Source organism: Lepus europaeus, chromosome 14 (genome assembly GCF_033115175.1).
Source record: "Lepus europaeus isolate LE1 chromosome 14, mLepTim1.pri, whole genome shotgun sequence".
Taxonomy (NCBI): Eukaryota; Metazoa; Chordata; class Mammalia; order Lagomorpha; family Leporidae; genus Lepus; species Lepus europaeus.
This window is the reverse complement of record NC_084840.1, coordinates 65220375-65246013: the sequence shown is the minus strand read 5'-3', so window position 1 is coordinate 65246013 and position 25639 is coordinate 65220375. Positions and strand designations below refer to the sequence as shown.

At 45.4% G+C, this 25639-nt stretch overlaps 1 protein-coding gene and 1 non-coding gene across 2 annotated transcripts in view; both read right to left on the bottom strand.

The window, feature by feature from the left end:
- Positions 1–15985, bottom strand: part of SCCPDH (saccharopine dehydrogenase (putative)) — a 35707-nt gene extending 19722 nt beyond the window's left edge. The window contains exons 1-4 of the mRNA XM_062210831.1: positions 15684–15985; positions 13732–13844; positions 5625–5705; positions 2428–2557 (exon numbers count right to left, since the gene is read on the bottom strand). Of these exons, the coding sequence (XP_062066815.1) occupies positions 2428–2557; positions 5625–5705; positions 13732–13844; positions 15684–15873 (514 nt within the window). The 5' untranslated portion in view covers positions 15874–15985. The remainder of the gene's footprint in view (positions 1–2427; positions 2558–5624; positions 5706–13731; positions 13845–15683) is intronic.
- Positions 12654–12778, bottom strand: LOC133774051 (small nucleolar RNA SNORA40). The gene has a single exon (XR_009868029.1). It is a non-coding gene; the product is annotated as a small nucleolar RNA SNORA40 (small nucleolar RNA).
- Positions 15986–25639: the final 9654 nt, after the last annotated feature.

The window sequence follows — 25639 nt, the reverse complement described above, 5'->3', positions numbered from 1 at the left end:
TCTTTCTTTGGCATAGGGATAGGCAGTCTTACCAGCAACACTCACTGAAGAGGTTTTACTTTCTCCAGTGTATGTTCTTGCTGCATTTGTGGAAAATCAGTTGACCGTAAATATGTGTATTTTTTGTTTTTTTTTTTTTTAATTTTTATTAGGTATTTATTTATTTTTTTAAAGTAGTCCTAGGGAAAGGCAATTTTTTTTTTTAAATTTATTTGACAGGCAGAGTTAGACAGTGAGAAAGAGAGAGACAGAGAGAAAGGTCTTCCCTCCACTGGTTCATCCCCCAAATGACTGCCATGGATCGGAGCTACGCCGATCCGAAGCCAGGAGCCAGGTGCTTCCTCCTGGTCTCCCACGAAGGTGCAGGGGCCCAAGCACCTGGGCCATCCCCCACTGCTTTCCCAGGCCACAGCAGAGAGCTGGACCGGAGGAGGAACAACTGGGACTAGAATCCGGCACCCATATGGGATGCCAGCGCCACAGGCGTAGGATTAACCAAGTGTGCCATAGTACCAGCCCCAAATATGTGTATTTTTCCTACATTATCCATTCTTTTCCATTGGTCTAGTTTTATGTTAAGTGCCATGCTATCGTGGTTATTGTAACTTTGTATGATTTTTTTAAAAAGATTTATTTATTTATTTGAAAGGCAGAGTTACAGAGAGGCAAAGGCAAAGAGAAAGAAAGTCTTCCATCCACTGGTTAACTCTCCAAATGGACACAACAGCCAGAGTTGGGCCAATCCGAAGCCAGGAGCCAGGAGTTTCTTCCAGGTCTCCCATGCAGGAACAGGGGCCCAAAGACTTGGGCCATCTTCTGCTGCCTTCACAGGCCATAGCAGAGCTGGGCTGGAAGTGGAGCAGCTGGGACTTGAACAAGCGCACATAAGAGATGACAGCATTGCAGGCAGTGGCTATACCCACACACCACCGCGCTGGCCCCTCGTAGTTAACTTTTTTTTTTTTTTTTTGACAGGCAGAGTGGACAGTGAGAGAGAGAGACAGAGAGAAAGGTCTTCCTTTGCCGTTGGTTCACCCTCCAATGGCCACCGCAGCTGTCGCGCTGTAGCTGGCGCACCGCGCTGATCCGATGGCAGGAGTCAGGTGCTTATCCTGGTCTCCCATGGGGTGCAGGGCCCAAGCACTTGGGCCATCCTCCACTGCACTCCCTGGCCACAGTAGAGAACTGGCCTGGAAGAGGGGCAACCGGGACAGAATCCGGCGCCCCGACAGGGACTCGAACCCGGTGTGCCGGCGCCGCAGGTGGAAGATTAGCCTGTTGAGCCACGGCGCCAGCCTGTAGTTAACTTTTAATATAAAATGGAACACTTTCCATCTTTTTTACCTCAAGAACAATTTATAGGGCACTGGAGTCACATTTCAGGTCATCTTCTAAATGGATACTTTATAAAATATATATGACATATTTAAATTGAATTGTTAAAATATTCCTGACTATCCATTCTTAAATAACCATCTCCATTTTATAAGTGGGATAAAAAAAGATTCCAAATTCTGTGTTCAATACTTCATAGCTTTTACAGTTGAAAATTAAAAACTAGAGCCAGTGTTACAGCGTAACGGGTTAAGCTACCGCCTGTGACATCAGCATCCCATATGGGCACTGGTTTAAGTCCCGGCTACTTCACTTCTGACCCAGCTCCCTGCTACTGCCCCAAGGAAAGAAGCAGAGGATGGCCCAAGTGCTTGGGTCCCTGCATCCATGTGGGAGACCCAGATGAAGCTTAGTTGGAAGACCTCTTTCTCTCTTTCTCTCTCTCTCTCTCCCAGCCCTGGCAGTTGGAAAATCTCTCGCTCTGTCTCTCCCTTTCTGTAACTCAGCCTCTCAAATAAATACATCGAGCTTCCTGATAATGCACCTGGAAGGCACTGGAAGATGGCTCAAGTATATGGGCTGTTACTCCTGTGAGACCAGCATGGCTTTCCAGCCTCCTGGCTTCAGCCTAGCCCAAACCTAACTGCCCCAGCCATTTGTGAACTAATGAATGGAAGAGATCTCTTTTGCTCTCTCTCTCATTCTCTGTCACTTTGCCTTTCAAACAAACAAATAAATAAATCTTAAAATAAAAATGCTTTAAAAATAAATAAATAAAATGTGAATCCCTAAACAAGTTCAAATTTAAAATGGCTGCCTTTTTTTTTTCAGTAATTTTATAGCTCTAATCATAACTAAAATGAAATAGTGGATAATTCCTCATTTTAGAACACTTGTCCAGCTATCCATGCCTCAATAATAGTGTCAGTAACATTTTATCAAGTATAGCTATACTATGAAGAAAATATATGTTTTAGTATGACTCATTTATCATTATGTTTCTTTTCCTAATTAGATTTAAGGTTCATCACAATACAAACACAAAGCCCTCCTACTGTTAAATTCAATTACCATTTATGGATTAATAATTACCATTCATTTTATTTCTGGTATAAATTACTCCCAGATCCGCTGGAATGGAGTCAAAGCCACTGCTTCCAATTATATAAATGCCTTTTTCTGCAGCTTTCTCATGATACTTCCAATGCATTAGTTCTAGAAACTGAAAAACCGAAAGCAGGAATCTGAATCAGAGCCATACAGAAACAGCCAGACCAATGTTAAAGAACTTATCTCTAAAGACAAAGCAATTAAACTGGAAATGCTAATCAATATGGCCCTGCAGCACATATGAACTCTTTCACTTATTCAACAAATACTGACAGAATACCTAACATGTGCAAGGTGGTCCAGGAGATAGGCTGATGACCTAGTGACACAATTACTTTTTTGAATGACTTTTAAATGTAAAAGCAATAGCTATTATAAAAAATTAAATACAGAAAAACACAAAGAAAGCAAAAAAAATGACCTCAGTGGCATTATCAGATGAACACCATTACAGACCCAAGTCTACAGATCGATAGATGTACTGGTAGGAAAGCAACAGATGACAGGGGAATGACTGTTCAAATCACTTCCTTGTTTTTAAGAATTATTTCTTAAAAGTTTTAGATTTACAGAAAAATTGAATAGTTCACAATTGCCATGTATCCTGAAACCCAGTTTTTCACACTAACACCTTTTATACATTAGTATTTATTACAATTAATGAAACAAGATGTATATAATATTACTAACTAGAGCTCATGCTTTATTCAGATTTCCTTAACTTGTACCTAATGTCCTTTTTTTGTTCCAGGGTCCAGTCCTGGATACTTAGTTGTGTCTCCTTAGGTTTCTCATGGCTGTAACAGTTTCTCACACTTTCTTCCTATTTTTGGTATCTTGACAGCTTCGAGGAGTCCTGGTCAGGTATATTTATGTCTTACTTTTCTCATGATTAAGCTGGGATTAACAGTTTTGGGAAAGAAGACCAAAGAGGTAAGACCCCCCTCTCCCCACATCATGTCAAGGCTACATCCTGACAATACGACCTACAGTGTTGATGCTGACCCTGAACACTTGGTGTGCTGGCTTTCTCCACTGTAAAGTTATGCCGCTCCTTCCTGAGGGAAGACAAGCTACATAAATTATTCTTCTATACAGGAGATGTAACTCTTCTCATAACCCCTCATTTTAATTGGGTTATTTGTATTTCTTTCCTTTTTTTAAGATTTATTTATTTGAAGGAGTTACAGACAGAGATGGAGAGAGAGAGATCTTCCATCTGCTGGTTCACTCCCCAGATGGCTGCATTAGCCAGCCACAATCTAGGAGCTTCATCCAAGTCTCCCACATGGTTAGCAGGGGCCCAAACATTTGGGTCATCCCCTGCTGCTCTTCCCGGGCCATTAGCAATGAGCTAGATCAGAAGCAGAACAGCCAGGACATGAACAGGTGTCCATCTGGAGTGCCAGTGTCACAAGCAGTGGTTTTACCCACTATGCCACAAAGCCAACACCAGTTATTTGTATTTCTAATATTGACCTATCAGGCAGATGTCTGGCCCAGTGGACAAGATCCACATCCTATATCAGAGTGCTTGGGTTTGAGTACTTCTCTGCTCCCAATTCCAGCTTCCTCCTAATACAAATCCTGAGAGGCAGCAAGTAGATGACTCAAGTACTTTTTTTTTTTTTTAAGATTATTTAATTACTTATTTGAGAGGGAGATTTACAGAGGGAGGAAGAGACAGAGAGAAACGACTTCCACCTGCTGGTTCACTACCCAAATGGCCACAATGGCTGGAGCTGGGTTGATCCAAAGCCAGGAGCCAGGAGCTTCTTCTGGGACTCTCACATAGGTGCAGAGGTCCAAGTACTTGGGCCATCTTCCACTGCTTTCTCAGGCCAAGTACTTGAGTCCCTACTGTGCAGACAGAAAACCTAAACTGAGTTCCCAGCTCCTAGCTGCAGCCGGGCCCAAGCAGTGTCTTAATCACTGTACTAAACGTTCACCATGACTTAAACCTTCTTAACCTTTAATTTCCATCTACAAAAAAGGAAGGCAGGGAGGACCGGCATTGTGGTGCAGTGAGCTAAGCTGCTGCCTGCAACACCAGCATCCCGTATCAGAGCCCCGGTTTGAGTCTGAGCTGCTCTGTTTCCATTCCAGCTACCTGCTAAATCTCCTGGGAAGCTGTAGAGGATGGTGCAAGCGCTTCAGCCTCTGCCCTACCCATGGGAGATGTGGACTGAGTTCCAGGATTCTGAATTTGCCTTGGCCAGCACGTTATTGCCGGCATCTGGAGAGTGAACAAGTAGATGGAAAAATCTCTGTCTCCATCTCTCTAGCTGTCTTTCAAATAAATAAAAATAAATAAAAGGGGGCTGGTTCTGTGGCATAGTGGGTGAAGCTGCCGCCTGCCATGTTGGGATCCCATATGAGCACCAGTTCAAGTCCCCGCTGCTCCACTCTACTTCAAAACCAGCTCTGCTACGGCCTGGGAAAGCAGAAGATGGCCCAAGTCCTTGGGCCCCTGCACCCACATAGGAGACCCAGAAGAAGTTCCTGGTTCCTGGCTTTAGGTCAGCCTAGCTCCAGCCTTTGTGGCCATCTAGGGTGTGAACCAGCAGATGAAAAGACTCTCTCTGCCTCTGCCTCTCTGTAACTCTGTCTTTCAAATAAATAAATAAATATTTAAAAATAAATAAATAAAGGTAACTTTTTAAAAATGAGAATAAGATGATTTCTCATTATAGGACATTTCAGAAACATTACATAAAAAGTTAGCAAGATGTAGGGAGTATGTTAATCTTTCAATAAATGTGAACACTTAAATTTCTAAGTTAATGAGATTTTACAATTACTTTTCTGTAATGATGTAAAGGTGCCAGATTTTTAAAAAGGGAATTCATAGTGGAAAGTTGTAAAAGTGAGATTTTGAGAATTATACATAGCACACTATTTTAACTTCATTTACTACATGCAGTAGCCATAAAAATCAACACATTCCCTAAACCAAGGACCTAAAGCAAATGAGGTTGTGAGGAAGAAAAAAAGTCAAGAAAACTGAGGCTGAGACCTTATCATCAGTGGCCTCCTTCAAGCTAGCAAAGTAAGACCATCTCTAAAACCAGAAAAGCATTCTGCACAGCTGCACCAGACAGTCTCCATCCACTTCATTACACGTTACACAGAAAAATCAACGCTTCGAATTCTGGGCTTCTCCTTCTCATTTTACATACCTGAGGTTCTCCACAGATGTCAATACAGCTAGTTCCATTTTCAACACACGCTTTTACAACAGGTTCTCCATAAAATCGATACTGAGAGAATAAAGAAAACCAAAAGGTTACTCTTACTTGCCAAGTTTAAATAAATGACATGACCATTTAACCTTGGGAGCACAGTTCTGGATATCATATGAGTGCAGGCTGCTCCCTTCTGATCCAGTTCCCTGCTAACTTGAAAGGAGCAGAAGATGGTCCAAGTACTTGGGCTCCTACCACCCACATGGAAGACCCTGGTGGAGTTTTAGACTGCTGGCTTTGGTCTGGTCCAGCCACAATGGTTGTAAGCCATTTGAGGAGTGAACCAGTAGATGGAAGATTCTCTCTATAACACTGCCTTTCAAATAAATAAATCTGAAAAAAAAAAAAAAAAAAAGTCACAGAAAACCTGGAGTGGATGTTTGGCCTAGAGGTTAGGACACCACCAGGAGATGCCTGTATTCCATTTGAAAGCGCCCAGGCTCAAGTCTTGGCTTTACTCCTTTTTTTTTTTTTTTTTTTTTTTTTAAAGACCTATTTTATTTATTTGAAAGACAGAGTTACAGAGAAAGGTAGAGATAGAGAGAAAGTTCTTTCATCCACTGGTTCACTCCCTAGATGGCTGCAACAGTCAGAGCTGTGCCGATCTGAAGCCAGGAACCAGGAGCTCCTTCTGCATCTCCCATGCGGGTACAGGGGCCCAAGAGAGCAAGACCCAAGTGCACACCCTGCATCCATCATCTACCAGCTATACACATTTACAAATGACTTACACAAACTACTAGACCAACAAAATATAGAGCAATCTTATTTCTAGTATATGTATGAGATTACAAAAGCAGCCAAAGCATCTTTTTCTTTCTATACCCAGTGAGTCATCTTAGCTAATCCTCTGGAGTTTCTTCTCTAATTCCTAGTACATGCTTCTAACTGTAAGCTGGGGTGGTGGGGGAGAAAGACCAAAAATGTAAACAGGCACAGGCACTGTGGATTTCAGCACGCTAAGCTGCTGCTTGGGCCTCTCACATCCTGTACTGGAGTACCTGGTCTCGCACACAGGCTCCGGAGCCAAGCCAGACTTAAAGCCAGGATGTGCACTTGGTATGATCTTGGTGATCCCGGGCAAGTCACTTTATCCCAGTAAGCTTCAATCTGTTCATCAAAAAGATGGGGAAAACAACAGGACCTATCTTCCTGAGCTGCTGTGGGGATGCAGTACGAGCACAGAGAGCTTGGCACAGTTGGGTTTTTGTCTTGTTGGTTTGGACTGTAGGCATCACTCACCACACAATTCTCAGGTTAGTAACCTGCAAGCTTTCTTTTTCTTTTGTATTTATTTATTTATTGTTAAGTCCATAGGAATGTATGCAGAACTATATAGTTTTACAGTCACAAACTTCACTTTTTTTTTTTTTTTTTTTGGACAGGCAGAGTGGACAGTGAGAGAGAGAGAGACAGACAGATCTTCCTTTTGCCGTTGGTTCACCCTCCAATGGCCGCCGCGACTGGCCCACTGCGGCCAGCGCACCGCGCTGATCCAAAGGCAGGAGCCAGGTGCTATCCTGGTCTCCCATGGGGTGCAGGGCCCAAGCACTTGGGCCGTCATCCACTGCACTCCCGGGCCACAGCAGAGAGCTGGCCTGGAAGAGGGGCAACCGGGATAGAATCCGGCGCCCCGACCGGGACTAGAACCCGGTGTGCCGGCACCGCCAGGCGGAGGATTAGCCTATTAAGCTGCGGTACTGGCTACATTTCTTCATTATAACTTTAGGAACATGGTGATTCTTCCCACCATGCCGGCCCTCCCACACCTCTTTCTCCTCCCTCTCTTATTCCCACCCTTATTTTTTACTAAGATCTATTTTCAATTAACTTTATACACATATGAATAACTCTATGTTATTCTTATACTCCACCCATCCTGAAACTCAGCAAGTTGTATCAAATCACTCCCTTCCCTGTACACAGGCAAACCTTAGTTCAGATCCTGTCATTTCTCATCAAATTAACTACAAATAACTCTTAAAGTTCACTGCAGTCAATCTCCCTTTATCTCAAAAGAAATACGTGTTACTCTAAATTAAAAGCATGATGTTGCTTTTCTACCAGCCCCACCCTTTCATCTACTCTTGAAATCCTTGATTAGCTCTCCAGTGCCTATGTAAAATCCAAACTTCTTAGCAAGTCACAAAAAGTCTTCAAGTCCCATGTCATACAACAGGCCCTTAATAACCATGTTTCAATAGTTCTAAGCTTACTGTCATTCCCTAACATGCTGCATCTCCAGTGTGTGTGTTTCTACCTGGAACATCCTCTCCCATTCCATGGCTGCCTGGCTGACTGCCAAGTCCTCCAGCTCAGCCCAACAGCCTCAGGTCCCCGTTTGTCTCAGCTGGTGAGCCATAGCCCTCCAGTTACTCAGCACATCTGCAAGTACTGGCAAGCTGCAGTAAGTATTCCTAAGCTTTTTCTTTTTAACTTTTATTTAATGAATATAAATTTCCAATGTACAGCTTATGGGTTACAATGGCTTCCCCCCCGCCATAACTTCCCTCCCAACCGCAACCCTTCCCTCTTCTGCTCCCTATCCCCTTCCATTCACATCAAGATTCATTTTCAATTCTCTTTATATTCAGAAGATCAATTTAGTATATATTAAGTAAAGATTTCAACAGTTTGCACCCACATAGAAACACAAAGTGAAACATACTGTTTGAGTACTAGTTATAGCATTAAATCACAATGTACAGCACATTAAGGACAGAGATCCTACATGAGGAGCAAGTGCACAGTGACTCCTGTTGTTGACCCAACAAATTGACACTCTAGTTTATGGCACCAGTAACCACCCTAGGCTCTCGTCATGAGTTGCCAAGGCTATGGAAGACTTCCAAGTTCGCCGACTCTGATCATATTTAGACAAGGTCATAAAAGACAGGGTGAGGATAGTAACCAATGATCCTAAGAGTGGCATTAACCAGGTCTGAACAATTATACAGCATTAAGTGGGGAAGAGGACCATCAGTACACACAGGTTGGGAGTAGAGCCATTGGTGGTAGAGTAGAGGTTATGATTACAAAGGAATGAGGCCCAAGTACACTAGACAGGGTCTAGAACAAAGGACAGAGTCATTATTAGAGGAGCTAAGAAAGGTGCTGTCTAAGCTACAATTAAGTTTTCTGATTGAGAGGCAAATAGAACCTAATAGAAGGGGCTTGATAATAATCTGGTGGGCTTTAGGCCTTGTAAGTTAAGAGGCCCAGACCTATCTATCTCTTCCCATGGGGTACATCCTAAAGGAGGTGTGAACCTCCTAGGGGAAGGCACCCTGTTGACTTTCATTACTTAGCTGGTCTGGGAGGAGAGCTGGCCAGGTAAAGGCAGGTGGCATCTCTAACAAGAAATTTACAGTTCTGCCTGCAAAGTTGCTGACCCTACTTGGCTGTCCCCTCAGCTGGTCACTTTGGAAGTTGGGCTGAGTGAAGGGCTTTTCAGCTTAGAGCCAATAAGATCTGTGGCTCTGACCTGGGCATCCTTCGACTCCAGGGCAGGTCTATTTCCAGTGATCCAACTCTTGGCAGAACTGCCAGGGCTCTTCACAAGTTGACTTCTGCTGAAGCCCAGGCTTACCACATTGAAAGCCACTGCAGTGGACTGGCCTGTTGGGTCTCTTTGAGGGCAGATCACTGTACAGATCAGCCATTAATAGGCCTGCCACCCCTTGCTTCTGATGCCTAGCTTTCTTTTCCTCCTGGTTTGTGTTAAAGCAGACCAGAGGATGCAAGTCAAGGGAGTGCCCAAGTCCCATCTCTAATCTTCGGTGGCCTGAACTACAAGTCTATAGTCACAGGCATGTTCTGTAGTAGTTTTTCTAAGGTAGACAATGCCCATGAGGAAAATTATATTCTCACTTTAAAACTTTCTTTCCCTTTGGTCTGAAAGGGAGGTTTTTTCTACTTACTGTTTACTTCGCTTATGGCGAAGTAAATCTAGCTATGAGATTATAATTTAAGCTCTTATTTTGGCTATGTTATTACAGAAAAATGTTAGCCATCTCTTTTATAAGGTCTAAAGATTAAATTGTGCATCCTACAGATTCCTTCATAATAGAATTAGTTTCCTACCTTGAAGAGAATAGAGAAATGAAAGAACAAGTTAGGCTTAGAATAGAGAAATGAGGGAGCAAGTCCTACATCGCTTGCTGACAATAGCAATATCACATGAAGTATTCATAAGCTTTTAAAAATATTAGTAGTTCCTTCTGGAAAGAGCATGCATTTTCCTATCTGCTACAGTGCACCCACTCGTTATACTGTACTTTGTTACAGCTGGGCCACTTCTCCTCTGGAGAATCTGAAGCCGAGACTTCCCACTAAATTACTGCAGTTACAGAGGCACAAGTTCTCTACTTAGTACTACGTGTTTGCAGATGCTGGCAATGTCACAGTAGTAATACTTTATTTCAGAGGTCAAAATGGCAGTTCCGCTCTCAGGCCCCACCTTCTCACCCAGTGGTCTCTCAAGAAGGTACACTTCCCCCAAGGGGTACCCTGAGTATGGGAGTAAATACTAGAGCTTTTATTTATGCTAATTTTTATAGAAGACACAAATTAAAAGGTGAAGTTCTACTCACAGTCAACATACGGACTGTCCACAACACACTGGCCGAGTCAAGGATCCGTTAGGCACCTAAAGGGGCATGGGAGAGTACCACAACAGAGAGGGCCACAGTGACACCCTCATTTTGCCAATCATTATTCAGCTTAGGTTGAAATATGTGTGGTCACATGTGACCAATGGAAAAGTTTCTAATATTTGAGTTCTGAGTCATTTACACGGAGGGAGATAAAAATTCCAACGGTGGAGTTACAGGTGGGAGACAAGAGGAAAATGAGCAGATGACGATCTAGAAGCCATGTGAAGAAAGGAGAAAGTGATGGACTAGACGAAAAAGCAGAGATTTAATATCAGAACTGAGAAGTGATGATCTGGCAGGATGGGATCTTCACAGAGCAACCCCATGAGAGCAGGGAGGAGAAAAGCCCTACAAGAATAGTGTAAGACAGAATACACGGAGAGGAAGCAGAGACCGTGAGAGTAACGCACATTCTTTCAAGGAGCTTTGCTAAAAAAGGGGCACAAAAATGGAGCATTTGGTGGGGTAAAATGGAACCCACAGAAAATTTTTTGAAGATTGATTTATTTATTTGAAAGGCAGACTTACAGAGAGGCAGAGGCAGAGGCAGAGAGAGAGGTCTTCCATCCGCTGGTTGGCTGCAACAGTTGGAGCTGTGCGGATTTGAAGCCAGGAGTTTCCTCTGGGTCTCCCACGTGAGTGCAGGGACTCAAGGACTTGGGCCATCTTCTACTGCTTTCCCAGGCCATAGCAGAGCGCTAGGTCAGAAGCGCAGCAGCCAGGACTCAAAATGGTGCCCATATGGGAAGCCAGCACTGCAGGCAATGGCTTTTTCTACTATACCACAGCACCAGCCCCCAGAAAACTTTTAAGATGGGAAATATAACCACATATATAAATGTTGGTAGAAAAAATCCATTACAGGAAATTTTGATAACAATAAACAGGGGCCATTGCTGTGGCATAGTGGGCTAAAGCCTCCGCCTACAGTGCCAGCATCCCATATGGATGCTGTTCAAGTCCTGGCTGCTCTGTTAATGTGTGTGGAAAGGCAGTAGAAGATGGTCCAAGTGCTTGGGCCCCTGCACCTGCATAGGAGAACCTGAAGAAGCTCCTGGCTCCTGTCTTTGGATCTGCCCAGCTCCAGCCTCTGAAGCCATTTGGGGATGGAAGCCCTCTCTCTCCATCTCTCCCTCTATCTATAACTCTACCTCTCAAAATAAATTAAACAAATTTTTTAAATAAATACATAACTGTATATATAAAGTCTACTTTACACAAAGTATAACTGTAAACATAAAGTGCCTACTAGGAAGAGGAGTTTTTTAAACACGAAGGAAGGCAGAGTACAGGGTATGTATAGGATTTGGTGGTTGGACAGGAAGAAATCCATTCTGACAGCCATTTTCATGGTAAAGTAAATAAATAAAATCATGAGGCCGGAGGGAGAGAGATCAGAAGCTAAAAGCCTGAGGGAAAAGAAGCTGTGAAGCTGCTGCTTTAGAGGAGGGGAAGGAAGGAGCCGAGGGGAGTGCACAGCCCTGCGCCCGGCGCTGAGCCCCAGTGAGGTCTGGAACCACACATCTGAAGCGAGGCCAGTCCCTGTGGGAGGTTTCTCTACAGGCACACCGGGTCACTCATGCTCAGGTGAAGAGTACGAGCAGGTAAGACACCCAGGGCCAGGGTTGTTCCAGAGGACTAGGGCGTTGGGGCAGGTGTCCATTACAGAGTGGCTACAGCCAAGGTCCTAACAGGTGGCCTCTAAGCTCATTAAGGAAAAAAACCTACATAATTGCTCACAATATTTTAGATGTGTAGCCTTCCAAAGTCTTGCCAATTGTGATGACGTCTTTAAATCAGTAAACACCACCAACATTCACCTTCGTACACAGCATGTTGGTAAAAGCTATTCTGTTAAAATACGGTCTGAAGCCAACAACTTCTCACCACCTCTACCACTGCTGCCCTGGGGCTGGTCTTCTTCAGTCCATTCCACTGTTGGTCTCTATTATGCACTATTCCTCTCAGAAGCCAGGGAATGTCAAAGGAAGTCAAATCATGCCCCTGCTTTCATCACTGAACAACTCTTGGTCACACTCAGAAGAGGAGCCAAACCTTGACTGTACTCTGTAAGACACTACGTGCTCTAGTCTCTGGGAAACTCTCCATTCTACCTTCTGGCCCAGCGCACTGGCCTCTCACATGCCTCAGTCCTGCTAAGCATACACCCATGTCAGGACCTGAGAAGGCACTCGGCCTGCAGCATGCTTCTCCTCACATAGTCACAGTCTGCTCTTCATTCAGATCTCTGCGCAAATGTCCATGCCTTACAGAGACCTTCCCTCAACTTCCCTCTTTTTTTTGGCATCCTATTCCTGCTTGTATGTATCAGAACTCATACTGATCAATGAGTTCTGGGTTGAAAAAGAGGATTTTTTTGCACCTGTATGTCAGTCCTTGTCCACAAGTTAAACAAAAACATACACAAGTGCAGTATCAACTTCCTTCTTAAAGAAACTGATGTGCCGGCTGGCGCTGTGGCTCAATAGGCTAATCCTCTGCCTGCGGCGCTGGCACACCGGGTTCTAGTCCCGGTCGGGGCGCCGGATTCTGTCCTGGTTGCTCCTCTTCCAGGTCAGCTCTCTGCTGGGGCCCAGGAGTACAGTGGAGGATGGCCCAAGTCCTTGGGCCCTGCACCCGCATGGGAGACCAGGAGAAGCACCTGGCTCCTGGCTTTGGATCTGCGCAGTGCGCCGGCTGCAGCGGCCATTAGGGGGTGAACCAACGGCAAAGGAAGACCTTTCTCTCTGTCTCTCTCTCTCTCACTGTCCACTCTGCCTGTCAAAAAAAAAAAAAAAAGAAACCGATGTGCCAATCTCTTTTTTGCCCTATTCTGCTTCATTGTTTTTCAAAGCAGTTATCATTACTTATTACTATAATTTTACTTTCTGTCTGCTCCCCAAGAATAGAAACTCCAAAAGTATTTTCTGTTTTGTTGATCATTGTGTCCCAGGTGCCTAGAATAGTGCATTTTATATACAGTAAGCTTTACAAAACATTTATTAAATCCCCTTAATCTCTATTTTTGTACATGCTTTTAAAACCTACATTTACATATAATATAAGAATGTAATTATAAATAATTATACACTCAAACATGTTTTACTGAAGGGGCATACAGTAGAAAAGGGGGAAAAATGTGTCAATGCTAAGTGTAACCAATGAACAAGCCACCACACACTAAGAAGGGTGCCACGCCCTCTCTCGGGAGACTCTGTTCTTATCTATTTGCTCCTCACAACAACAAAAAACTCCCCAAACAGGTTATGGCCTTGAACCAGCTCTTCTGTCCTCTGCCCTTATGTTCCTCTGGAACATACAATACCAGATTTAGCTGGAGATGAATGGATGATTTGTTCTGATATAAAGAATTGTTGATTACTTACTGGTCCTACGCAATTGAGGACAACTGTTGCCTGTTTAGCCATTTCATCAAGAGAGGCTGGATTAGTGGTATCACAAATTATTATTCCAACTTCAGATGACAGTGTTGGTCTACCTAAAATTTAAAAAAAAAAAATCATTTAAAGCAAATCCTAGCAAAGAACTACATCTTCCAGATCTTTTTACAGTAATCTATGAGAGCAAATTTATTAAATATACTGATATACTAAAATCTATCTTTCTCAAAGATAGAACTGTTTAAAATCAATAACTATAAGGAAAATGGAGTTGATGTGAATGACAGCTCTGTGTAACAGGACAATTTTACAAACAAGTCTAGTTACTGAGTAGATGATGGTCCTGAATTCCTCTTTATAAATAAACTTATATCATGGAAAGTTTCTGGGAAAAAAAATTTCTTTGGGCCAGCACTGTGATGTAGCAGGTAAAGCTGCCACCTGCAATGCTGGCATGTTTTATGAGCAGCCGCTCCTGTCCCGGCTGCTGCACTTCTAATCCAGCTCCCTGGTAATGTGCCTGGGAAAGCAGTGGAAGATGGCTAAGTGCTTGGATCCCTGCACCCACCCACATGGGAGACCTGAAAGAAGTTTCTGGCTTTGGCCTGGCCCAGACCTGGCTGTTGCAGCCATCCGGGAGTGAACAAGTAGATGGAAGATCTCTCTCTCTCTCTGTAATCCTTTCAAATAAATAATGTTAAAGAGTTTCTCATCAACAAATCAACAATTATAGGGAGTGGAAGAAGACTGCATGAACATCTTGACAAAAACAACCACCACAAAAAAACAAAACAAAACAAAAAAACCACCCAGGCTCATAATAAGAACCGGAACAAGCCAACTCAGTGCAAGCTTCAATAGGTCAAAGTGTCTTCACCCACAGGAACCTGATTTGGGCATGGTAAACAGTAGCCAGCTGCTAAAGAGGCAGTTGCTCGTAGGTCTTGTTAAACAGGAAGAAGAAAGAGTAATACTTTACTAGTGAAAATATTTGGAAAAACGAAGACCAAAGGCTCTTTGGTCAAGATTCTGTGTATTGGTAATGGCAGCCCAGTTGCAGGAGACTCCAGCCCACATGGTACCTTCTGTTCATAACCCTCTCACTCAAAGCAGGCACTGTAAGTGTGGAAGTGTAGGAGTAAGCACAAAGAATGCGGAGTCCTCAGAACTCTAACTGGGCTACCAGTCTGCTGAGTCTGACTCCCACCGCTCCCTCAACCATGAAGGCAGTGTCCCTGTGCGTCTGTCTCCTCTCTCTCCCACCCCGGCTTCCCACCCCCGGGACAGGACCTAGCACAGATAAGACCGCTCAATAATTCTCACTTGTGTAATACGAATGCTCAGATAAGGAAACATCCAAACCAGAAACACAAACTTTTTTTGGGGGGAGGGGTGAGGAGGTTGAAGAGCAGGGCTTCTGGAAGATTCTTACAGGCAAAAAACAAGTTTAAAACAAAAAGTGAAAGCACAATGTTACCAGCTAAACAAATAAACAAAAAATCCCCACCTCCTTAAGCTTTCTCCTCCATCCCCAACCCCAGGCAACAGGGGAGTCACAAACTGGGAGGAATCAATGTCCTACCTCCCTAGCCGACCACATATCCAAAGCCTCGAGACCCAGCAGTTACCCTTGCCCCAGATCAAGATGAAGACGAGAAAGGGACAACTAAAGCTCTTGACCATTTCTCCAGGAGACCCCCCCCCCCCAAAACTAGGGGACTCACTGAAAAATGAGGAGGGGGAGGCAAAGAATTTTTTTTTTTTTTAAATTTCAGGAGTGGAACACTGCCATGGCAAAGCCACGACAACGTAGGAAACATCCCTCTCCGCTTCGCGCCCTCACGCAGGACGGGGGACAGCGGTGGGGCGCATCCCCCGAGGAGAAACTCGCTTGGGGAGACGGTGAAGTCCGCAGCGGGCCGGCCCGCCCCCTTTACCCAGCTTCAGGGCGGCCCTCTCCAGCACCCGCTGCAGCTTCTCCCGGGAACGGCCCGCCACGGCCCAGGGCAGGCGGGAGCTCCGCTCCGGGGACACCTGCTCCCGGGCCACCTCCTCGGTCACGAACTGGCCGGTGAAGCCAGAGGCGCCGAACACCACCAGGTGGAAAGGCCTCTGCTCGGTCGCCATGACGAGTCCACAGGCACCCGAGGCCCGGGGCGAGCTGCGTCCACGGCGCCTGCGCTTCAGGCAGCGACCCCAGTATCCGGCGCAGTAACCGCCGCCCTCCCGGCCGCCGCCGCCGCCGGCGCACCACGCCCCCTTAGCCCCGCGCGCAGGCGCACAGGGGAACACCCGCGCCGCCCAGCTCCCGGGTGGGGCCGCGGGCCTCCCCGACTGAGGCGCCGCCCGGGGCAGCGGCCTTTCCGGGTCTGACGGGGGCGGAGGGCAGCCGGTGGCTCTGTCCCGCTGTGGGTCCCGCATCTGCTCGCCGCCCGGGAGGCTGGGGCCGGCGGGAGCCGGTTATTCCAGTTGTCGGAGAGGGTTGCACCAGGAAGAGTAGCGTGGCCCGAGGGGCGTCTGCGAGGCCTGGGTTGGGGTGGAGGGTAAACGGCTTGACAACCGGGAGAGCGGGTGAGGGGCACAGGGAACGCCCTTGTGCCGTGTTTCGCGTTTTTTGTTATCAGTACAGTTTGCAGGAGACCACTGATGTGCACCTGGCTTCTGGACTGGATCCAGCAGCCCCAGGCAGCGTGGAGCCCCGGGGCTCCGGTAGATCCCAGGCGTCCGGCTGACTCGAATAAGTCAGCACCCATTAAATTGTTATTTAAAAAAAAAAAATTGCTTGAAAGGCAGAGAGACAAGAGACAAAGAGATCTTTTGCGACCTGGGTCAGTCTCCAAATGCCTGCAGTAGCTCAGTGTGGGTGAGGCTGAAGCCAGGAGCCAGGAACTCCAAGTGGGTCTCCAAGTGCTTGAGCCCTCATCTGCTACTCGGCAGGGTGCACATTACGGGATGCTGGATTGGAAGTGGAGCTGAGACTGGAACCCAGGCCCTCCACTACGGGATGTGGGTGCCCCAGGTGGCATCTCAGCAAAGGTCACCACACTTCGATTCTCTATTCCCAAATACTGCTGGATCACCTTGCAGCTCCGAGTTAGAATGTGTTCTGGTTCTTGAGAGTTGCCTAAATTGTGTGTGTGTGTGTGTGGTTTTCCTCAAACTGATGAATTTAAACTGGCTTAAAATTTTTTCTTTTAATTGTAAATGTAAAGCTATTCTTAAATTTTTTAAAGATTTAGTATTTATTTTATTTCAAAGAGCTACAGAGAGGCAGAGAGTCTTCCATCCACTGGTTCACTCCCCAATTGACTGCAACGGCCGGAGCTGCGCGATCAGAAGCCAGGAGGCAGGAGCTTCCTCCAGGTCTCCCACGAGGGTGCAGGGACCCACGAACTTGGGCCATCCTCTATTACTTGCCCAGGCCACAGCAGATTGCTGGAGCAGCTAAGACCTGAACCAGTGCCCACATAGGATGCAGCACTGCAGGTGGGGGCTTTACTCGCCATGCCACAGTGCTGGCCCCAACTATTCTTAAGGTTTTTTTATTTTATTTTATTTTATTTTTTTATTTTTTTAACAGGCAGAGTAGATAGACAGAGAGAAAGGTCTTCGTTTTTTGCCGTTGGTTCACCCTCCAATGGCCGCTGCGGCCGGCGCATCGCGCTGATCCGAAGCCAGGAGCCAAGGTTTTATTTTTTAAAAATCACCTACATCTGGCTGGCGCCGGGGCTCCCTAGGCTAATCCTCCGCCTGCAGCGCCAGCACCCCGGGTTCTAGTCCCGGTTGCTCCTCTCCCAGGCCAACTCTCTGCTGTGGCCCGGGAGGGCAGTGGAGGATGGCCCAAGTGCTTGGGCCCTGCACCAGCATGGGAGACCAGGAGAAGCACCTGGCTCCTGGCTTCGGATCAGCGCGGCCATTTGGGGGGTGAACCAACGGAAAAAGGAAGACCTTTCTGTCTCTCTCACTGTCTGCCTGTCAAAAAAAAAAAAAAAAAAGAAGAAGAAAGAAAGAAAAAGAAATCACCTACATCTGTAGCAAAGTATGTCTGCTCATTTAATGCCATTCATCAGTTCCAATGACTCTATCATGTCTTAGCTCTGAAGTAGATCTTGGGAATCATGATGGGTAAGACAAAGTTCTTTCTTTACCTAATTGGACGATAAGTATTTACAATATATGTAGTAAATGAAGAGAGGAACTAGTTCTGGGGCAAAAGAAACAAGGCACTTGTCCCCAGGTGACACCCTGTTGGTGCTGCACAAAGCTAGGGACTCATCAGTGGATGGTAATTGGTTCAGTTCATTAGAGAGAGGAGTCTTTGGAGAAGAACTTGGCCTTGACATCAATTGGTAGGGCTTAGGAATGGAAGAATAAAAAATAATCTTAGCGATATGCATAAGTCTGAAAATGCAAGATTGATCATTGTAGAATTGTTTATAATAATAATAAGAAAAGCTAGGAACAGAGGAAATGTCTTTATTAAATAAATTATGGTATTCTACCCATTCAATAAAACTTATTTAAGCAATAAAGAGGGAGGTCTGAGTGCACAGAAAACTGTTCAAGATACACTGCAAATGAAAACAAGTTTCCTAATAATATGAGTATAAAGCCTTTATTAAAATGAAAAGGATATATGTATACACACTTACAAAGGGTCTTCAAATTTCATGAGTAGGGTGTGGTTGTTGTGGCTGGTTAAGGTGCTGCTTGGGATGCCCCATCTCATATCAGAGTACTATTTTGAGTCTACCTACTCTGCTTCTTACCCAGTTCCCTGATAATGCACCTGCGAAGCAGCACCTGCTGATTCAAGTACTCAAGCACTCACACCTGTGGGAGACTTTGATGGAGTTCCTGACTCTGGCAATCAGAGAGGCACAGGTCAAACCAGGGGAGGGTATGTTGGAAGGCAACTGTAACAAAAGGTTAACTCTGCCAAACAGTGCTGATAAGTTGGATAATAGGAGGACTGGTGAAATGACAACTGGCTTAATAACACAATGGTCACTGGGGCAGTTTCTATAGAGTACAGATAGCAAAAATCATATAGAGTTAACTCAAGCAGTTTTACTGTGAAGGAAAAAAGAGATAAAAGGCAATAGTTGAAGAAAGAAATAGAATCAAGAGTTTTTTGGTTGGCTTTGTTTGGATTGCTTTTGTTGCATGCTGATGCAAATGAATGAGCAGAGAGAAAAAGTAATGATGCAAGAGAGTAAAGAGAAAATGAGCTTTTTAAAAAACTATTTTTAGAAAATATGTATTTAGGGCCGGCTCTGTGGCTCATTAGGCTAATCCTCCACCTGCGGCGCTGGCACACTGGGTTCTAGTCCCGGTCGGGGCACCAATTCTGTCCCTGTTGCCCCTCTTTCAGGCCAGCTCTCTGCTATGGCCCAGGAGTGCAGTGGAGGATGGCCCAAGTGCTTGGGCCCTGCACCCGCATGGGAGACCGGGAGAAGCACCTGGCTCCTGGCTTCGGATCAGTGCGGTGCGCCAGCTGCAGCGCACCGGCCGGAGTGGCCATTGAGGGGTAAACCAACAGAAAAGAAAGACCTTTCTCTCTGTCTCTCTCACTGTCCACTCTGCCTGTCAAAAAAATATATGTATTTATTCGTTATTTATTTGAAAGGCAGAATAACAAGAAGAGAGAGAGAGAGATTTTTACCTGCTGACTTACTCCCCAAATGGCCATAATGGCTGAACTGGGCCAGGCCAATGCCAGGAGCCAGAAACTCCATCCTGGTCTCCCATCCAGGGGACAGGGACCCAAATATTTGGGCCATCTTCCACTAACTTTGTAAGTGTCTTACCAGGAAGCCGGATCAGAAGTAGAGCAGCTGGGACTTGAACACACTCTGATATGGGATGGTGGTGTTCAAAGCAGCTGTGTCCCAATCCTGGCCCGGAAAGGGAAACTTCTCAAAGTGGTGCTGCTATCACTCGCCCCTCTCAAACATATGATGAACTTTAATCCCCAATGGGATCCAGTGGGAGGTATTACATCAATGGATTAATGCTATTATCTCAAGCGTGGGTTAGTTATCACTAGAGTGGGTCCCGATAAAAGGATGAGTTCTTGTCCCTTCCATTCTTTCTGCACGTGAGCACTCCCATCATATGGTGGTTTCTGCTCTGCTATGATAAAGCAAGCAGGCCTCCACCAGATGCAGCCTGTTGACCTTGAATATTCCAACCTTCAGAACCATGAGCCAAATCAGCTTCTACTGTTCACAAATTACCCAGGCTGGAATACTACAGTGGCAGGAAATGGACTAAGACAAATATCCTTACATAAAAGGGGAAGGAATCTGATGCCCATGTGGCTCCCTGATGGGGCGCCAGTGATATCAGGAGGGAAGCCACAGTAGGTGGGCATACATGAAGGTAGGTGAGTGGGTGACCCAGAGTCTGTCCTGGTTGCTCCTCTTCCTGTCCAGCTCTCTGCTGTGACCCGGGGGTGCAGTGGAGGATGGCCCAGGTCCTTGGGCCTTGCACCTGCATGGGAGACCAGGAAAGACACCTGGCTCCTGGCTTCGGATCAGTGCGGTACGCCGGCCACAGCACATGAAGGGGTGATGAGAACGTGTGAAGATTCTCTTCTGATTGGCTTTATTGCAGTGAAGTGAGTAGTGGAATCTGCATGCAAGAGTGACTGCCCTCCTGAGATAGACCATTAGAAATTTAAGTCAGAATGCTCTGTGTGGTGGTATTGCCTCAGCCATGTTCAGCTGTGCAGGCTTGGTGTTGGGTAAGCAGAGAGTTGGCTTCAAGCAGGCTTATGGTTTAAGGCCAGAATGTGATGAAAGAAGAGGTAATGTTTCTGGATTCTGATTACAACGATGAAATTGACTCCCCTGCTGAACAGAAACAGGATTCTTTTTTCTTTTTTTTGCCACTCCCTTCCTACTGCTTCTTAATTTGTCTGTTGCTCCAAATAGTGGGTACAGAGATATATTATTTTCATTTAGTTGGGAGTAGGTTTAAATTAAATAATTTTCATCATAATTTTTTTTATTTTTTTAAAAAGATTTATTTATTTATTTGAAAGTCAGAGTTACACAGAGAGAGGAGAGACAGAGAGGTCTTCCAACCAATGGTTCACTCCCCAATTGGCCACAAAGGCCAGAGTTGTGCTGATCTGAAGCCAGGAGCCAGGAGCTTCCTCTGGGTCTCCCATGCAAGTACAGGGGCCCAAGGACTTGGGCCATCTTCCACTGCTTTCCCAGGCCATAGCAGAGAGCTTTATAGGAAGTGGAGCAGCAGGGTCTCCAACCGGCACCCATATGGGATGCCAGTGCCTCAGGCCAGGGGGTTAATCTGCTGTGCCCCATCATAAATTTAAATAATTTAAATAATTACTTAACAATTGTTTAAATTCAAAGTAACATTTAAATGGGCAGCCACAGATACCATATATTTGGACAAAGAAATGTATATTCAAATAAAATAATAAAGCAGGTTGGAGGGAAGAAAGAGATGAAAATGGAAGTAAATTTAGTTTTTTTATTGGCAGCTACTATGAATAAATTCCCTAAGTCTATATTGGCTTTCTCTTTTTTCCTATTGGCACTGCTGACGCTGGGGCCAGATACCTTTTTGTTGTGGGGCAGTCTTGTGCACTGTAGAATGTTTAGTGGCATTCCTGGCCTCTGCTCACCGGATGCCAGGAGCAGCCCCCAGCTGTAACAACCAAAAATGTCTCTACACACTGACAAAACCCCTGGGGGTGGCGGTGCATGATCACCCGGCTGGGAACTACTTTGGCCACTGAATCCATGCCAATGCTTATCAAACAGGAGACTGATGGAGGAGTGCTAAATCCACATACTCACCCCATGAAAAGTCTTCTGTTAGGGAGAGGAAGTCTGGTTCATAGGAAGCTTATTAGGCTGGTATACGCTTTGAACCCATGTTCTTGATCAGATGAACCTTTGGATAAACACTTAAACAATTCTCAGGGTAAAAAAAAAATGCAGTATAGGAAATTGGGCTCCTCATTTTTTTTTTTTTATGTATTTATTTGAAAAAAAGAAAGAGAGACAGAGGCAGAGACAGAGACAGAGATCTTTCATCTGCTGGTTCATTCCCCAAATGCCTGCAGGAACCAGGCCAAAGCCAGGAGCCAGGAACTCGTTCTTGGCTCCCTATGTGGACGGCAGGGACCCAAGCACTTGAGCCATCATCTGCTGCCTCCCAGGATGCACATAGCAGACAACTGGAATGGGAAGCAGAGCTGAGACTCAAACCCAGGCACTTCAATGTGGAATGAGAGGTCCCACTGCACTGAACACTCCCCTCAATTACTTATTATTTATTGATGTGATGATTAATTTCATGTTCAAACTTGGTTAGACTAGGATACCCAGATTTTGATGAAACATCAGTTTAGAAGTTTTTGTAAAGGTATTTTTCAGATGAGGTTAACAGTCAAATCTGTAGACTTTAAATAAAGCATATGTCCCTCCATCATGTGGGCAGCCTCATTCTATCCATGGAAGCCCTTAAGAGACTCCAGTCTCCTGTGGAAGAGGGGATTCTGCCTCCAGATTGCCTTTGACTCAAGTCTGCAACGTTGACTCTTGCCTGGGTCTCCAGCTTGCTGGCTTGCCTTTTGATTTTAGACCAGCCAGTCCCCACAACTGCATGAGCCAACTCCTCAGAATGAATCTATTTCTACACACACAAACATACATCACACCCTGCCAGTTCTGTTTTTTGGGGGGCACCCTAATACAGTTAGTTTCCCCCAGGTAGAACTTGTTGGAATCAAGTCAACCAGATATCTTAAGAAGCTCCCTTAGGGAACTACTAAAACCCTCCTGATTCCCTAGGCACCACATCAGTCAGGACAGCCATGTTACGATAAAACTCAAATTGGTGCTAGGCATGGATGAGCCAATTTTTTTTTTATTTGACAAGTAGAGTTATAGACAGAGAGAAAGGTCTTCCTTCCGTTGGTTCACTCCCCAAAAGGCCACCACAGCGGGCGCTGCACTGATCCAAAACCAGGAACCAGGTGCTTCCTCCTGGTCTCCCACGTGGGTGCAGGGGCCCAAGCACTTGTGCCATCCTCCACTGCCTTCCCAGACAACAGCAGAGAGCTGGACTGGAAGAGGAGCAGCCGGGACAAGAACCCGGAGCCTATATGGGATGCCAGCGCCGCAGGCGGAGGATTAACCAAGTGAGCCACAGCGCTGGCCCCGAGCCTTTTTTTTTTTTTTTTTTTTTAACAGAAGATATCTACACTTCTTTGGGAATGATTAGCAAAGAGCGTTTTGCAAGGATAAACAGAAGAGCCATTAAACAGGCTCACCTAGAGCTGCCCTCAGGAACAACCATGAGATATAATCATGATGAGCATCTCAGAGCAGGGATCAGCAATTGTACAGGGCTGGCGCATACGCGGCTGCATCAGTGGACATGCTCACAGCCCACAGGTTCTCAAACATTACGTATGAGAACCACCAGGAGGTTTTATTGGAACACATCTTGTCACTCCTAATTCAGTTCCTGATTCAGAACAGCTGAGGTGGCTCTGAGCACTGGCCTTCCTCATAGGTTCCCAAGTCATGCTCATGCCCCTGGCCCAAGACCAGTCTTTGAGAATCACTGCTGTAGATGTTTGCTTCAAGAAAAACAACTAAAGCAAACAAGGATGAGAGACTGTACGTTGGTGGGTATCTTTAGCACTCCCCAGGAGCCTCTCATGTGAAAGTCTGAATTATTTCAGTACACCAATCATTTCCTGAGCTCTGCCAGGTACATGCAATAACATGGAAACAACCCCTGACTTCTTGTTATTGAAAGCCCCTCCTTGTCCCTGGTGCAGAATTAAAGTATTTTTTAAAGATTTTATTTATTTATTTGAAAGGCAGAGATACACAGAGAGAGGAGAGGAGGAGAGGCAGAAAGAGAGAGTGAGAGAGGTCTTCCATCCGCTGGTTCACTCCCCAGTTGGCTGCAATGGCTGGAGCTGTGCCGATCCAAAGCCAGAAGCCAGGAGTTTCCTCCAGGTCTCCCACGTGGGTGCAGGGCCCCAAGGACTTGGGCCATCTTCTACTGTTTTCCCAGGCCATAGCAAAGAGCTGGATTGGAAGTGGAGCAGCCAGGTTTTGAACCGGCGTGCATATGGGATGCTGGTGCTTCAGGCCAGGGCGCCAGCCCCCAGAATTAAAATATTGAAGACAATTCTGGGGACTAGGAAAGAAAAAGTTTAGTCTATTGACAGATGAAGGGTTGCAGACTGACATCTTAGAAACTACTTAAGTGAGGATGGTCTGGGGTTTATCTGTGAAGCTGCAGAGAAGGGGGCTGCTTTCACACAAAATGTGGCAGAATAGCAAATCTTAGGGGTAGGTGTGATAAAAGCCAGAACTGATGAGCCATGCTTCAATCTTGCCTCAAGACTGCCACTCAGTCATGAGTAGGTCTGCAGGTGGAGACACTAACCTTATCTTCCATTGGGTTGCTCTGTGCCAATGATTTAGCCTTGAAGCATAGCTTAACATAGTGTTTTGCAACAACAGCCTAAAAACCACCCTTTGGGTGGAATGAGTGAGATGAAAAAGAATTTGTAACAACAGACACCACAGAAATAAAAACAGTCATCAGAAATTACTACAAAGAGTTGTATGCCAACAAACTGGGAAATCTAGCAGAAATGGATAGATTCCTGGACACATACATCCTAAGTAAACTGAGCCATGAAGACACAGAAAACCTAAACAGACCCATAACTGAGACAGAATTTGAATCAGTAATAAACACCCTCCCAAAAAAGAAGAGCCCAGGAGCAGACAGCTTCACTGCTGAATTCTACCAGACATTTAAAGAAGTTCTTCTCAAATTATTCAAAACAATTGAAAGGAAGGCAATCCTCCAAAATTCTTTCTATGAAGCCAATATCACCCTAATGCTTAAACCTGGAAAAGATGCAACAGAGAAAGCAAACTACAGACTGACCAATCTCCCTGATAAACATAGATGCAAAAATACTCAACAAAATAGGCCGGCGCCGCGGCTCACTAGGCTAATCCTCCGCCAGGTGGCGTCGGCACACCGGGTTCTAGTCCCGGTTGGGGTGCCGGATTCTGTCCCAGTTGCCCCTCTACCAGGCCAGCCCTCTGCTGTGGCCAGGGAGTGCAGTGGAGGATGGCCCAAGTGCTTGGGCCCTGCACCCCATGGGAGACCAGGAGAATAACCTGGCTCCTGCCATCGGATCAGCGCGCTGCGCCAGCCGCAGCAGCCATTGGAGGGTGAACCAATGGCAAAGGAAGACCTTTCTCTCTGTCTCTCTCTCTCACTGTCCACTCTGCCTGTCAAAAAAGAAAAAAATACTCAACAAAATCCTGGCCAATCAACTCCAACAATACAGATGACTAGCAGCATCTGAGAAACAGGTGGTATGCAAGGATGGTTCAACATTCGCAAATAAATCAAAGTGATACACCACATTAACAAACTGATGAACAAAAACCATATGATTATCTCAACAGACTCAGAGAAAGCATTTGATAAAATACAACACCCTTTCATGATGAAAATTCTAAGCAATTTATAACAAACCCATGGCCAGCATCATATTAAATGGGGAAAAGTTGAAAACATACCCATTGAGATCCGGTAACAGACAGGGATGCCCACTCTCACCACTGCTATTCAATATAGTACTGGAAGTTTTAGCCAGAGCCACTAAGCAAGAAAAAGCAATCAAAGGGATACAAATTGGGAAGGAAGAAGTCAAACTATCCCTATCTGCAGATGATATGATTCTTTATTTAGGGGATCCAAAGAACTCCACTAACAGACTATTGGAACTCATTGAAGAGTTTGGTAAAGTCGCAGGATATAAAGTCAATACACAAAAATCCACAGCCTTTGTATACACAGACAA